The 15,413-nt window shown below is 35.2% G+C and overlaps 1 protein-coding gene across 5 annotated transcripts in view; it reads left to right on the top strand.

Annotated features, from left to right (window-relative positions):
- ZNF800 (zinc finger protein 800) overlaps nucleotides 1-15,413 on the top strand; it is a 30,907-nt gene that overhangs the window by 7,069 nt on the left and 8,425 nt on the right. For 4 of the 5 annotated variants that reach the window (XM_027840162.1, XM_027840160.1, XM_027840159.1 and 1 more), the window contains exon 4: nucleotides 14,777-14,920. The exons of the other annotated variant lie outside the window; for it this stretch is intronic. In XM_027840162.1, the coding sequence (XP_027695963.1) occupies nucleotides 14,777-14,920 (144 nt within the window). The remainder of the gene's footprint in view (nucleotides 1-14,776; nucleotides 14,921-15,413) is intronic. 5 annotated transcript variants of the gene reach the window in all.

The raw sequence follows: 15,413 nt of genomic DNA, 5'->3' as shown, positions 1-15,413 counted from the left end.
AATTGATAAAATTTAAGGTGATTTTTCTAGAAATTAGCTTTTCTTCAGTTCTGCATATATTTAGAACAGTATAATAGAAAATCTTCCAGTTGAAGATGATTGTTTGGTACTTTAGATGGTACATTTTAGCTTTTCAGTATAGGTAATATGTATACTGACAGATATGAATGTATATGCCTGAAAAACTGAATTGGCACTTAGTATTCATTGGGACTACGTAATTGAAAGATCTTGTCATCATTGGAAAGAATTTTCAATCTTAAGGAACCTCTAGAAAAAGGCAGTTTACTGGAAGCTATTTATTTTTCATTGATCCATGCTCATTTATAAGTTTTATTCCTGAGAATATTTATCTTGAGTCTCTAGATCATTCAGCAAGTATTTATTAAGTGCCTACTATGCACCAGGCATTGAGGATATAAAGATCAAAATGAAACAGCCTATGTCAAGTAGTTTACATTTCTTTTGGGAGGCAATAACTTGTACACATCTAAGTCTATACAAAAGAAATAACAAGTAATTTTTTGGGGGCAGGCATGAGCAGCTTGGAGGATCAGGAAAAAACTTAAGCTTTCACAGGAAGATGTGCAGTTCTTAAACCCTAGCATTTGGGAGTCAAATATACTCAAGTATTTAGTATTTACTAGGTTCCTATCACCTTACAGAAGTAACCTATATTACATTCTCTACCTTACAAGGATTATGCTCTGTGTTAATGATTTGTGTGTCAAATCTGGTTAAACACATAATGTTAAAATGAAAGTATTAATATTAAGTCTTTGAGCACTGTTCCATTTATTTAGAATAATACACAAGAAATTTCTAGTGTAACAAAAGGTGTCCAGATTTCATAATAGGATTTTCTTTCAGCTCCCTGAAATATGAAACATGTAATCTATTCTTTGACTTGTTAGTTGTTCCATGGAAATAAGGCAAAGGGTTAACCATTGTCTTCATCTATAATTTTCTTAACTTTTTCTTCCCGATTCTAAATGAGCAAGCAAGGTCATTTTATACTGATTTTGTTCTTTGTGTTATTTATTCAAATGGTGTAGAATAGATTTTAAAGTTAATTCATACTTGAAATCCTGTTATAGATACTTTCACTAAGCACCTTTAGTAAAAGTACCATTTTTTTTTCTTTTTGAAACAATTTCAACATGAGAAAACTGCTGTCTTCTTGGTATACTCTGTATGTGCATGCATCTTTATATTTATATGCACACACCCATCTTTTATCTGTAGGGCCAACCAGAGACTACCTAAAGATGACAAACTACAGAGTAGATAATCTACACAGTCTCTTACTTACCTTTGGAATTCATGAGTTGACTCCCCTGTCACTCCCACCCTATAGGTTCAGGCTTCTGACTTATTATTATCATTACTGTTAATTTTTGTTTTGTTTTCTTAGGCCAGTATTGAAAATGCTGAATACTGTAATTTGTTTTCCCTTAGCACATATCAGTTGACATTAGGCGATTCAGAATTAGGCTGTGTGGTACAGAAAACAGAATTTGGGTTTTGGAGGAATCTATCAGTTGATTTATAGATTTATTCACAAATAATAATTGCTCACATTGATATAGTGTTTTGGTTTTTGCAAAGTGCTTTTTTTCATCATAATTCTGTGAGACAGGTAGTACAAGAATCGTTATTATCCCCATTTTACAGATGAACATACTGACACTTTGAAAAGTTAAGTGACTTGCCTATGATCACACTGATTATAAATGTCTGAGGCGATTTCAAATCCAAGATTCTCAACTTCCAAGTTAACACTTTTTTTTAATAGTTTGTCATATTTCTCACAAAGGTGATTGTGAACTGAGGACTGAAATTTTCTAGAGCTGTAAGGCACAGTGTGTTGTTATACTTTTTTCCCTTTGGTTTTCTTAAGTAGTTGAATAATCTTTGGAGGTTTTTCCTTTAACTGTGGTTTAATTTGCATATATTTGAATATAAATATTTTTCATCAATATATCTGTGAAGTAGAGAAGTTTAAAAATAAGTTCTTTATGTATCTTGATTTTGAGAGACTTCATGCTTCCTGATGTTTTTCACATGATTTTATATAGTTATGTATCTGTATTTGTATGGGAGCAAAAAAAAAAACAAAACAGTAGTGGCATCTAGGAAAAAGGTACTAAAGATAGAGGAAAGGGAGGTGCCAGTTACAGAGATCAAAAGGAATGTTCAGTAATTTTTACTTTGGACCCCAAAATTTCTAGCTCCCATAGTTAGTTAGTCATCACACAACATGGCTGTTACTGTGTACAAAATTCTCCTGGTTCTGCTCCCTTTACTCAACATCAGTCCATACAAGTCTTTCCTGGTTTTTCTGAAGTCTGCTTGCTCATCATTTCTTATAGCACAATAGTATTCTATTACATTTATATACCACAACTTGTTCAGCCATCCCCCAATTGAAGGGCATCCTCTCAGTTTCCAATTCTTTGCCACCACAGACTGACCTACAATTTTACCTCAACTTTTAGTTTCTGCTTTGAGTGCTTTCCCTTGCATTTAATATTTCAATCTTTCTTGACCTCTGTTATTTAAGTACTTTCAGACTTCTTTTTGCCTGACAGGCTTTTGACTCACTGTTGTCTTGAGTACTGGCTCCCGCCTACTCCATGATACCTGACTATTGGTGCCTGACAACTGGTTCACTATTTCGTCTGGCTCTTTGTCTCATACGTATTTTTTGAGATAGGGACGTTCCTTTCTCTTGTTCCTATACTTTGTTTCTAGCCATATTTTGGCTTTCCTAGTCTGGTTTTCCAGGTCTACATCTGTGAAATTCCATAACCTTAGCATAGCTCCATGCCTATTCCCATAACTGCCTTTAAAATATTTTTTAATTATAAACTCAACATCGGACATCAACAAAACCAGTTTATATTGCTTGGTAACTATTTACATTTTAGATAATTTCAACAAATATAGTATCATAGCTGTTTTTCAGTGACTCCTTTAATTTCTCATGGCGTTTGTATGTCTGTTCTCTTTCATTAAAGAAAATTTTGGTTATGGTTAATTCTTACAGTAGTCATCTGGTTCCACTTTTTTTTTGCTTTGCATTATTATTTCATTAATGTCTTTTAATTTCTATGTATTGTTCATATTTTTTTGATATTAATTGTCATGGTATTCCATGATCTTAATTTACCACAAATTATTTAGTCATTCCCCTGTTACTGGATATTTAGGTAGAATCTCCTTTTAGGCAATATTTTTTCTTCTTTAAACTTTATTTAAAACATATTTTTAACTGTTTTAAACATACTTCCTTCTAAATCTCGTACTGAAGTTATTGGAGTTTTAATTGGAATTGTTTGGACTGAATTTGACCTGCCCTTTCAGTCCTTGCCTAACATCTCGTGAATTTGCTAAGAAGCAGTAAATGGTCTATGAATTAGAAATATTTGGAAAAAGGGGGAAACTTTGTAGTTTGCAAAGTACTTTTCCTCACAAAGAAGTATTATTATCTTTATTATACAGATGAAGAAGCTAAGGCATAATGGTTAAGTAATTTGTCCAAGATCATGTGAGAAATCCCTTGATCAGTTCTCTCCCAGGTCATCTCTTATGCACCAGTCACTCTCTCCTCTTTCCCCACCTTGACTCCTTGGTAAGCTGGTTCATCTCTTCCCTGTTCTCCTCTTGAATCCCTTGCTCCCTTGTCACATCTTAGCCTTGAACCACTCCCACCCTTTGTGCTCTTACACAAATAATGCTGAATAGAGGTGGAGAAAATCATCATTCTGACAGGATCCACTACAAATTTGTGTTACATAAATGTCAACTGGGCCCTTGGTGCTACTAGGCAAACCTATGTATACCTCCCTTAACTCACTTTCTCACTTTTCACAGAGGTTCTTCCAAAACTTTTCATCCCTCCTCAAGCCTCCCATTATTCCCCCCCTCCTCCCAATGTCTCAGCTGAGAACGTTGCCTCTTATTTTACAGAAAAAAATTGAGGCCGTTTGCTGTGAACTCCTTTCCTCCTGTCCCCCTCACATACCTTCTGACACTCTCCTTTTTCATCCCGGTCTCACAGGATGATGTGGTCTTATTTCTTACCAAGGCTAACCCCTCTACTTGTTCAAGTAATCCTACTCCATCCCTCCTCCTCTAACAGATTGTCCCCTCTGTCATCCCATCCCCACTCTTTCACTTATTTTCAGTCTCTATCTACTTCCTCACTTCCTACTGCCTGCAAACATGCCAATATCTTCCCTATTCTGCAAAAACTCTCACTTGAGTCTTCTACACCCCCCCCCCCCCCCCCACTAACTATTGTTCTATATCCCTTTTGCCCTTTATAGCTAAACTCCTTGGAAAGGCTGTCAAGAACAGTTGCCCTTACTTTCTTTGTTTTCACTTTCTGAACCCCTTACAATCTTTCTGACCTTTTCATTCCACTGAAACTGCTCTCTCCAAAGTTACTAATGATATCTTAGATACCATATCTAATGACCTTTCCTCCATTCTCATTCTCTTGTATTTCTATTAAACACTGTTGATTATTCCTCCTTGATATTCTCTTCTTTCTAGATTTCAGGACACCATTCTCTCCTGATTCTCCTCCTGTCTATCTGAGCACTCTGTCTCCTTTACTGGATCCCCCTCCAGATCACATCCTCTAACTGTAGTTATCCCTCAGGGTTCTGTCCCAGGCCCTCTTCTCTTCTCCTCTATACTGTTTCACTTACTGATGTCATCAGCTTCCATGTTATGCTGATAATTTAAAAATCTACCCATCTTTCCTCAATCTATCTGTTACCTCCAATCTTGCATCTCCAGATGTCTTTCAGCCATCTCAAACTAGATGTCCAGTAGACATTTTAAACATGTCCAAAACAGAACTCATTATCTTACCCCTTAAATTCTGCCCCCCTTCCCTTCCCTGTTACTTACCATCCTCCCAGTCCCTCAGGCTCACCACCTAGGTAGGAGTCATCCTCGATTCTTCACTGTCTCTCACTGTAGCCAGTCTGTTGCCAAAGCCTGTTGATTTCACCTTTGCAGTCTCTCTCAAATCTGCCCTTTTCTCTCCTCTTACGCTCTTACCACTCTGGTGCAGGCCCCATCTCAAGCCTGGATTATTGCAATAGCCTGTTGGTGGACTTGCCTGCCTCAAGTCTCTCCCACCTCCAGTCTGTTCTCCATTGAGGCACTAAAGTGATTTTGCTAAAGCACGGGTCTCATCGTGTTCTCCCCTGTTCGGTACACTCCAGTGGCTTCCTATTGCATCCAGGAGCAAATACAAAATGTTCTGTTTCATGTTCAAAGCCCTCTATCATCCAGTCCCCTCCTACCTTTTCAGTCTTCTTATATCTTACTTTCTGCCATAACGTATTCAATATAGTGGCACTGGCCCCTTGGCTGTTTTACAAACAAGACACTTCATCTCTTGGCTCCAGGCATTTTCTCTGCCTGTCCCACATATGTGGAATACTCCAGCTCTTCTGCCTCAACTGTTGACCTCCCTGGCTTCCTTTGAATTCCAACTGAAATCTCACTTTCCACAGGCAACCTTCTGCAACCCCTCTTAAATCCAGTGCCTTCCCTCATTCTTATTTATCCTGTATATTCCTTGTTTTGGTTTGTATGTTGTCTCCCACATTAGATTGTAAACTTCTTGAGGGCAGGGGCTGTCCTTTGCTTTTTTTTTAAATCTCTCCAGTGCTTAACACATTGCCTTAATAAATATTGATTGATTGAAATCCAGGCATTCTGATATTGAATCTTCTTTATGCATCACATTGCACTTTATTTGAAAAGTAGACTAAATGCCTGCTTTTGTCAGTTCAAAGCCTACTATAATCCCATTTGAAGTAACTTTTTCATCCTCATCTCATACTACTCCTCTTCATACAGATATAGTTCTAACAAAACTGAACCTCAACCATTCTCCCTTCCCTCATCTTTGTCCTATCTTCTACGGTTCCCTTCTTTTGCTTATGCTGTCTACTATGCTTATAATGTACCAACTCCCTTATCTTTTGAAATCTCTTCATTCACAGCCCCAGTTTAGATGCTATCTCCTCCATGATACCTTCACTGGCTCCTCTATTCCTCTCCAAGTGAAAATGATCTTTCTCTCCTCAAATTTGTGCTAGCACTTTGTCTGTCAATCAGTCAAAAAAAAAATCAACATTCTTCAAATGCCTATTACATCAGGCACTATGTTGGATGCTAAGGATATCATGAAAAAATAAAATAGTCCCTGACCCTCATAAAGAGCTTACATTTTATGAGGAGAGAGAATGTGTACATCAATATATTTGGAAAAGATACAAAATACATTTTTAAAAGGATATTTTAGGGAGGAAGAATACTAGTTTCTGGAGGGAAAGGGAATTAGCAGAGCCTTCATGTAACAGGTAGTGTTTGATCTGAGGCTTGAAGGAACAGGGATACTAAAAGGCACTGAGGTGAAGAGGGAGTGCATTCCAGGCAGGGGGACAGCTAGTGTAAAGACTGGGAGATGGAGTACTGTTTATGAAGATCAGCAGCAAGGCCAGTTTGGCTGGACCATAGAGTTCAGGGAGGAGAATAATGTGAAGGTTGTGAAGGACTTTTAGTGATAGAGGAATTTATATTTGATTTTAAAGGCAAAAGGGAACAATTGGAGTTTACTTAGTAGGGAGTGATGTGGTTAGATTTGCTCTTTAGGAAAACTACTTTTGTAGCTGTTTGGAAGATGGGATTTCATAAGGGGAGAGACTTGTAGGGAAAGTAGTTAAGAGACTGTTATAATAGTCCAAATGAGAGGGGATGAGACATAGATTATGTCTCAGATTATGTCTAGATTGTGGCCTTGTGAATGGCGAGAAGGAAGTTGGATGTGAGACATTGAGGAGTAGAAATCACAAGATTTGGCAACTGAATGTATCGTGTGGAATGGGGGAGAGTGAGAAGGCAGGGATAACACTGAAGTTGTGAGCCTGGTAGACTGAAGGAATGGTAGTACTCTTTATAGAAGTTGGGGAATTCAGAAGAGTGGTGGGTTTGGGGAAAAGAGAATGAGTTCTGTTTTGGACATGTTGAGTTTGAGACATCTATGGAACTATGTGAGATATGTAGACTTGTACTTTGTACTTAAGATATTTGTCCTTCTATGCTATTTATTTATATTTATGCATGTCTTTCCCTTATTAGGTTGTGAAGTCCTTGCAAGAAAAGCCTGTACTATAGTTATTACAGTGCCGCCTATTCTTAATAGGTGCTTGTTATATTTGGGTTAAGTTCAGTTGAGTTTTTGAATAAAAAGTTGTTTGCCATATGTTCAGCATGTAAAATCTTTAGGGTTGAAGTGTTACTATTAACTCATTATTTAGATATCTAATTAAGGGACCCTTTGACTTCTCTGTGGTTATACGTTCAATTTTTGGTACAGGCAGGACATATGTATGATAATAGTACTTAAAATAACCTTGATTGCATCAAAGAACTCTAGCTATCTAAAAGTTAAAATATCTAAGAGACTTTCCTTAAAAATAGGCATATAATAGCCAAATGCAGAAATCATGATGTATCAAGAGCTTTGTTTAGTTTCCTGTGAAACCTTTTGATTTTACTAGGAGGGTATTCCCAGATCTAGGAAAGAAATTTTTTTGTAGGTAAGTCCTCCAACTCTCGACACAAAGTGATTTCTAGAGTTGGATGTTATATGCTTATTAACTGCTTTGTAGTCTATGAGCCAGTTAGTTTTTTGTTTTTTTTTTTTAAATTTAGGATACCAGCATTTCAGGTCTTCTCACTGTCCTTTCTCCCAAACCATATTGTTTTCTCCCCAGTCCTTCAAATGATAGGAGTTGAATAGCATATGAAATTGATATCATCCCTTTTAATTTTTGAAAATTATGTAAAGTCTTTCTCTCACTAAAGTCCTATTCCATTTCCTCATTGTGATTTGGAGGTGACCGTGGGTTCTCAAGGGCTCTGACAAGTCTTAGCAAGTTGAAAAGGTTAAATGGATTCTGGATACTAACAACCTGTGGTGACTAGTGTTTCAATTTAGACTCTAGTAGAGGCAGTGTGATATAGTGGAAAGAGCATTATATGTGGATTCACAAGACCTAGGCTTATTCCTGATTGCTGCCAACATGTATCCTTGGACAAGTCACAATCTCTCTGTGTCTTGGTTTCAAAATCTGTGAAATGAGGGTCTTGGTAATTAGATGATCCCTAAACTGTAAGGTGTAGATCTGGAAGACAGCTTTCAGATGTAAAATCTTGTGGTCCTGCTTTTTCTACATTCTTACTGGAATTTGCAGGTCATTTCACTCAGTTATGTTTGTGATTTTCTGTTATAACTTGAAGAGAAGTCTGAAATGCCAGATAACACCACTGAGTTAGGACATCTGTTGGGACTTTTTTTTTTTAAACTGCTACCACAGTTGCTGCAGCTTGGCTTTGGGCTCTGCACCCAGCATGTACTTGAGGGGTGCTGGAAGAGGAATTGTAGTCAGATATGCCTAGCTCTTATTTTGAGTATTTTCAGAGGATCTTACAACTCTAACTTAACTCTTGACTTGAAGTTGAGAACCATTTCTTTATAGTAATATGTGTTGACTTTTTTCCTTCTTTTTTGTTGAATTTTTCACCTTTTGAAGGGGAAAAAAAAATCCAGCTCCAAAAACAACCAGGAATCAATCCAAAAACATACTTTTGTATTTTAGGGTTGATTCCTAGGTCTGGTGCAAAGCCCTCTAATAAAGATGACCTTTAAAGGGTGGCATGGATAAAAGAATCCTTGTTTTATGAGTCCATGAAAAGATTAAGCTCAATAAATAACAAGTAGCTTTTTTTTTCCCTAAAGTAGTATGGTAGGGAAGAATGAAGAGAATAACTGTGATGTTTGCCATTGTCATTACTTTAAGTTTAGGTTTGCAGATTCAACTTTCAAGAGATTTTCACCACTTTAAAGAACAGAACCTGCTATTAGGGTAAGCTATCATAAGTTAGTCATGACCATGTGGTCTGAATCAGTAGAAGGTGTGTTTTGCTTGAGATATCGATAAAACTTTTTCTTTACTTAAAGGCAGAAATAGAATTTTTAAAATTCAGAACAAAAACTTAGACATTAACGTTTTTTATGTCACGGACTTGTTCGGCAGTCTGGTGATCCTTTCACAGAGTAATGTTGTTAAATGTATACAATAAACTACATAGAATTACAAAGAAACCAATTATATTAAAATACAGTTATCACTCCATGTGTGTATATATATGTATACACATGCATGTATGTGCATATACACGAAGCATATGTATGTATGTACATGCATGCATGCCCCATATATGTGTGTATATATGTATGTGTATATGAAAAGTTCACAGGTCACAGGTTAAGAATCCCAATTAAAGGATTGTACCTTTAAAGTCAACTTTTAAAGAAAACAAAGGCCTAAATATAACTTTATATCTTTCTGACTGATCCTTAATCATTTCAAGTATTTGAGTTCTTAAATCTTATTCAAAGGGCTTGGTTAGAATAATGTTAGTAATTCATTTGATCAGATTCAAGTCAGTTTTCTGTTTTTCATTTGCCAATCTTCATCTGCCATCTTTTAATACAGATATTCTTAACCTGGGGTTCAGGAACCCCAGATAGATTTAAAGGGGATCTGTGAACTTGGATGGATAAAACAATTGTATCTTTATTTCAGTATAGTTGGTTTTCTTTGTATTCCTATGTATTTTATTTTATGCATTTAAAATCAAAAGGGGTCCATAGGCTTTATCTGACTGCCAAAAAGTTCCATGACACAAAAAAGATTAGGAATCTCTGCTAATGAATAGTCTTCTCTGACTTTTCCTGTTGTTCATTTAATCAGAAAAAGTCTTTAATTTGTGTTTCTATTTTCATTACTTAGCTTTTGTTATATCACCCCTTCCTCTAAACAAGCAGACAAAAAACTCTAAACAAAGATAGACCTATCTTTGCTTCAGTAAGAAGGAAGTGGTTTTCTTCTCTGTAGAGATGGAAACTTTTTTCCTTCCTGGTTTGAAATCTGAGGAAATTTAACTGCTGACTGTAGAGGTAGATAGGTATTACTTGAAATTTAGAGAGTGACATGTCATTTAATATTTACTTCCACTATATTCATGAAATCTTTCATAAGCTCCTCTTTGCACTGATGCCCCCCTTCTATAATAATATTTTCACCCTTTCACTGTATTTCTCTTATATATTATTTCATAGTTTTATTTATTTGTTCCTTGTATATTATTTTATAGTTATTTTTATCTATCTCTGTATGTCTGTATTCAGTTGTAACAGGCATGAGGCAGAGACCAATCAAGTTCTTTTAAATTTTATACCTCTCCCAGTGCCTAGCACAATGCTTTTTGCACATAGCAAGTAAAAAAAAAATGTTAAATTTGGCTACAGGCTGCTTTAGCTGGAGTCCCTTAAGACTGATTTATAAAAGAGCTAGTATCCCCACAGGAACAAGCCATTTAAGATAAACTTTACTAGTGTTTTGAACAAAAATTTAAATTAAGACTTCAAACTATTTTATTCTGCCAGTAGTCAACAAACGTTTATTAAACACCTGCTATGTGCCAGGTACTGTGTGCTAGGAAGAGAAAGGCAAAAAAAGTCCTTGGCCTCAAGATTACAGTCCAATTGACTAGAGTTGTTTCATGGCATCTTATCTGAGTGATTCTGTGTTATCTGTGGAGAAGAGGAGGATGTCACTACTGTAATGAATGGGTCCAGTGAATCCTTATTTCTATGTGCAATGAGATATCTACAAAAATTGTTCAAAATGCTAGTCTATAAGATATTTTTAAGACCTGATTTTTATCATAGTACTTTGCACAGTGCCTTAACACCACTTTGATATACATTTATTTAATTTCATTCAAACAATTATTAAGTACCTGCTATGTGTTGTCTTTTTGATTCTCCCAACAACACTGGAGTAGGCAGGCCAGGTATTATTCCTGTTTCATAGAAGAAGAAATTGAGGCTCTGAGAGGTAAAGTAAGTTGCTCAAGGTAAGCACAGAGCTGAGACTTGCTGGCTTCCTAGTCCATTGGTCTTTCAACTACACCTTGTGTTTTTTGTTTTTAACTTTTAAATATTTCCTAATGGATTCAGATGCTTGTTGTAATGTATAATAAGCTTTTATTGCCTGCTGAACAAAATGTATATATCTTGCTTCTGTTGGTCTTCCATCTTGCGTAGCTTGACTGGGACCCTGCCTTCTGTCCTGAAATGTTGTGTACTATTTTTGATACACTGTAAGTTGAAAATATTAGGTGTATTAATTATCATTTGACAATACATTTTTGCAGGAGAAACCTTTTTGTGTTTAAAAAATGATTCTCAGAATGTACTTTATATGAGGACAGTTTGTCTGAGAGGGCAGTCATTTTTTATAAAAACTTACTGAATAAAAGATATTTTGTCCAGTTAATGGTTTTGAAAAATATATCTATATGCTGGTTGTAGAACACATTTTTAATAATTTGTTATGCTTTTATTTTACTCTATACCTCTTAGAGTATCTGCTTAAGTTCTAAGGATGATCACTTTAAAAATAACTTTTATACTGTGCCTTGAAAGCAGAAGCTCACAAGGGCATGAGAAAAGGATTATGCATTCCTTAGCAAAGTCATTATATCATTCGTGGCTTAACAGGCCTCCTAAAGAAGATGGAGGTCACACAACAGGCAAACTAGCATACCAATTAAAAAATTGTTATTGGTGAAGCCACAATAACTGATATCTGTCAAATGAGTTCTACTGTCTGTCTCAGCAACATAATGTCAGATGAAGTATAAAGAAACAAAGCTAGCTTGTCTGGCAGAAAACAGCTGGGTATTAATGTTGTGTCAGATTATGAGCCTGATAATGTAAGACTGGTCCCTGGATTTTTTCTTGGAAAGATCTTTTGATTGTTGTTACCTATTACACATACACACATATATATATTGTTACCATCATGTAATGATACAGAGTAACCAAGGATGAGGTTCTGGGATTTTATGTATCAGAGCCCTATCTGTGGGTGAACTGGTGTATGTGAAAATGTGAATCAGAAAACATTAGCTCAGGTCGTACAAAATGTTATATCCTGAAAGATAGTTAACTCAGATTAATGCCACCAACTAAGGGAATAAATAGAAATTCACAAATGTGTGTGTGTATACATATGTGCACACATATATATGACGAATATATATACCATATAATGCATAAATATGTATATAAATTTATATACATATGTATGTAAATTTATATGTATGTATATATTTATATTTACAGTCACTCCCTTCGAGTGTGTGTGTATATAAATTTTTTCAATTTTTATGATGAAGTAGATAATAGCAACTGTTTCTATACTTGAAAAGTAATAACATTTCTATAGTGCTTTTAAGTTTTCGAAATACTTCAAACCAGACCATACCAAAATGTACAGTTCAGCATAGATAATTTCTAAAGGTTGTCTTCAAAACTCCAATTTGCCAATTAAAGTACCAAGTAATAAAATCAGGGAACATCTTGTTTGACTAACTCTATTTAATAATGAGTGTAATAAAAGCATTAGAAAATACAGATGTTTGCTTCTTGGTATGAAATGCATTATTTTCTAAATATCAGCTCTATCGTTGAGTCAAATGAAAGCTTGAATTTTAATTCTTGGCTGGGCTTAAGGTTATCCTATGGTGAAGTGAGAAAAGGGGGAAACTTTACACGTAGGGATATAGTAATTTCTTTGCATAAATTAATATTCCCCTACTGTATCTTTATATTATTTGTAGATATACTAAATCATTCTTATGTTTTCCAGTTTATGTTATTTGCCATTTTTTTACTCTGTTGAACCTGATTCTGGCTTATATATATGTAATTATATAATTTTTAAAATTTATATATTTTTAAAATCTCCTTTAAAAAAATCATATTGAACTTTTTGATTGGTTCTAGAAGTCTAGTCTTGTTTCAGTTTTGAGTTGGGAATGTGATATGATTCCTTTCTTACTGGAGGAATCCTCCTGGTCCTCAGCATAACCTGAGAGAGCATTTTTGACTGTTGTTAGGATGAGTCAATCAGAGAGGGAAACCAAAGGCATTTAGCCAAAGGAGCATCACCAGAGTAGTGTTTATGGTCTCCAATACTGCCTCTTCACCACATGAGTTGTTGGGCAGTTATATATCATGGTAAAGAATACATGTGGTCTGGTTTAGCCTCAAATTAGGAGTTTGGAATTTTCTTTCTAAATTTATGCTTCAGAATTCATAGAGAGGTAGTCTAACAAAGGAGCAAGCAAGGCATTTGTAGTTAGGGTGATCTTTTCCGGTTTATTCCATGCTCTTTTTTTTCTTGGGCCTTAGTTTTATATTATTATGTAATGTCTTTGTCTAAAGAGCTCAAAGCACTTCTCATGTATTTTTATTTATACCCCTAGAGTTCATATAAGAGGTGTGTGTTTTGTTTTCCTTATTTGCAGATAAATAAACTAAGGCATAGTGATCACATAACTTCTTAAGTCATTCTACTAGTTTATGCTGGAATTAGGATGTAAACCTAGATCTCTTGATTTCTAGGAAATAAATCAGACTGGGAATGAGAGGTCTGAATTATACTATCTACTCTGTCATTATCTAGTTGTTTGACCTTAACTTTCCTGGGCCTCACTTTCATCATCTGTATAAAGAGGAATTAGGATTAAAGTAGATCTTAATTTGAGAAAAAAATGTTTTGATAAATAATTTCAATAGGATTAATTTCCTTTGTAATCTTATGTATTTTATTTTATTCATTTAAGAACATTATTGTGAGAAGGGGTCCATAGTCTTCACCAGACTGTCAAAAATGGTCCATGACACAAAAATGATTAAGAGCTCTTGGATTAGATGACTGTTAATGAGATCTTTTCAGTTCAAACACATTTATTTTACTACACTGTGTCTTTTAACATTAGACATAGAGATGTTACTGATCATCCATTTATAGTGACATTTTAAGGAATGACTAGTGATTTTAAAGCATTTTGATAATTAATGTCAGTGCTAGGGTATTTTTAATGCAATCACAAGCCTTTATAACCCCTGTGATTTGTTTTATGAGAAATATAAGTTCTGTGAGAAATGTAGCAAAAGTATATTCTGTTGATATCTTTGAAAATGTTTTTAGTACACCATAGAAATGCTTACTTGCCTAGAATTTGAAATATCTTAACACGTAGACCCTAGATGTCGCACAGCAGGACAATTGTAGTTTTCTCCTATAGCATCTGTATAAAGTAGGTCAGTATTATTTCAGTTTTTATATTGAGGGAGCTGAGTTCACAAATTAAGTTCAGGGTTTCAAATTAAAGTTATCCATCAACTTGTCTGTTCCAAGAACTGTAGAACCATACTGTTGGGAGCGGGAGAGGGCTCACCTTTGTCACCCTAATTTATTCTTGTTAAAAAAAAAAATTAACAAGCACCTGAGATGCATGGCTTATTTGATTCTACCTTTTTGATATAGCATTTGAATGATGGATTCTCTAATATTTCCAGTGCCTCTTGGCACCTCCTGGCAAGTAAATCGTAACCAGGAAAGGAACCTTAATTTTTAGAAGCCATTCATATAACTGAATGAAAAGCATAGTTTTGCTTAGGACTTAGATAATGGGACACTCATGATATTGTGCCTGTATTTGTTTTTGGTTTCATGTAATACTTTATTTTTTATTTATCATCATTTCTTACCTAATTTTGAGGTGTGCATTTAAATTTCATTTTTCTTTCTTCCCTCAGGAACTAAACAACTAAAACACATTTTATTAAGAGATGTGGACACAATTTTTGAGTGTAAATTATGTCGCAGTCTCTTCAGAGGATTACCAAATTTAATTACTCATAAAAAATTCTACTGCCCTCCAAGTCTCCAGATGGATGACAGTAAGTTTCTTTCACTAAAATCTTCATGTGTGCATTTTGGAGTTATTCATACCCTGTAGTTTTGTGCATTAAAACATTATTAGCTTGAAGTTAAAAATAATTTCAGAAAAAAATAAAATTGCCCTCTTAGTTTTTTTTCCTCCAATTATCAGGTCAGTCTTTTTTGATTAGTCTCCATTTGATTTTTTTCTAGTTAACACTGTGTGGAAATTTTTTCCACTGGTGTAGATCAGCGGCTCATCTGTAATTTAGTCTTTTCAGAGTTGCCTGAGGCACTCAGAGGGTTAAATGATTTGTTTATCTTGGCATAGCTAGTATATGTCAGAGGCAGGACTCCAACATAGGTCTTCTAGATTCTAATTTTGGCTGTCTCTCCTTATACCACATTGCTTCTTGTATATGCTGCCCCTCAAATATATTTGCATTAAGATATATGGGACAGACTCTGTGTGTGTGTGTGTGTGTGTGTGTGTGTGTGTGTGTGTGTGTGTGT

The sequence above is a fragment of the Vombatus ursinus genome, unplaced genomic scaffold (genome assembly GCF_900497805.2).
Source record: "Vombatus ursinus unplaced genomic scaffold, bare-nosed wombat genome assembly UNPS02014839.1, whole genome shotgun sequence".
In the NCBI taxonomy this organism is placed as follows: domain Eukaryota; kingdom Metazoa; phylum Chordata; class Mammalia; order Diprotodontia; family Vombatidae; genus Vombatus; species Vombatus ursinus.
The sequence above is the reverse complement of the archived record's forward strand: the minus strand, read 5'-3'. Positions and strand labels throughout refer to the sequence as shown.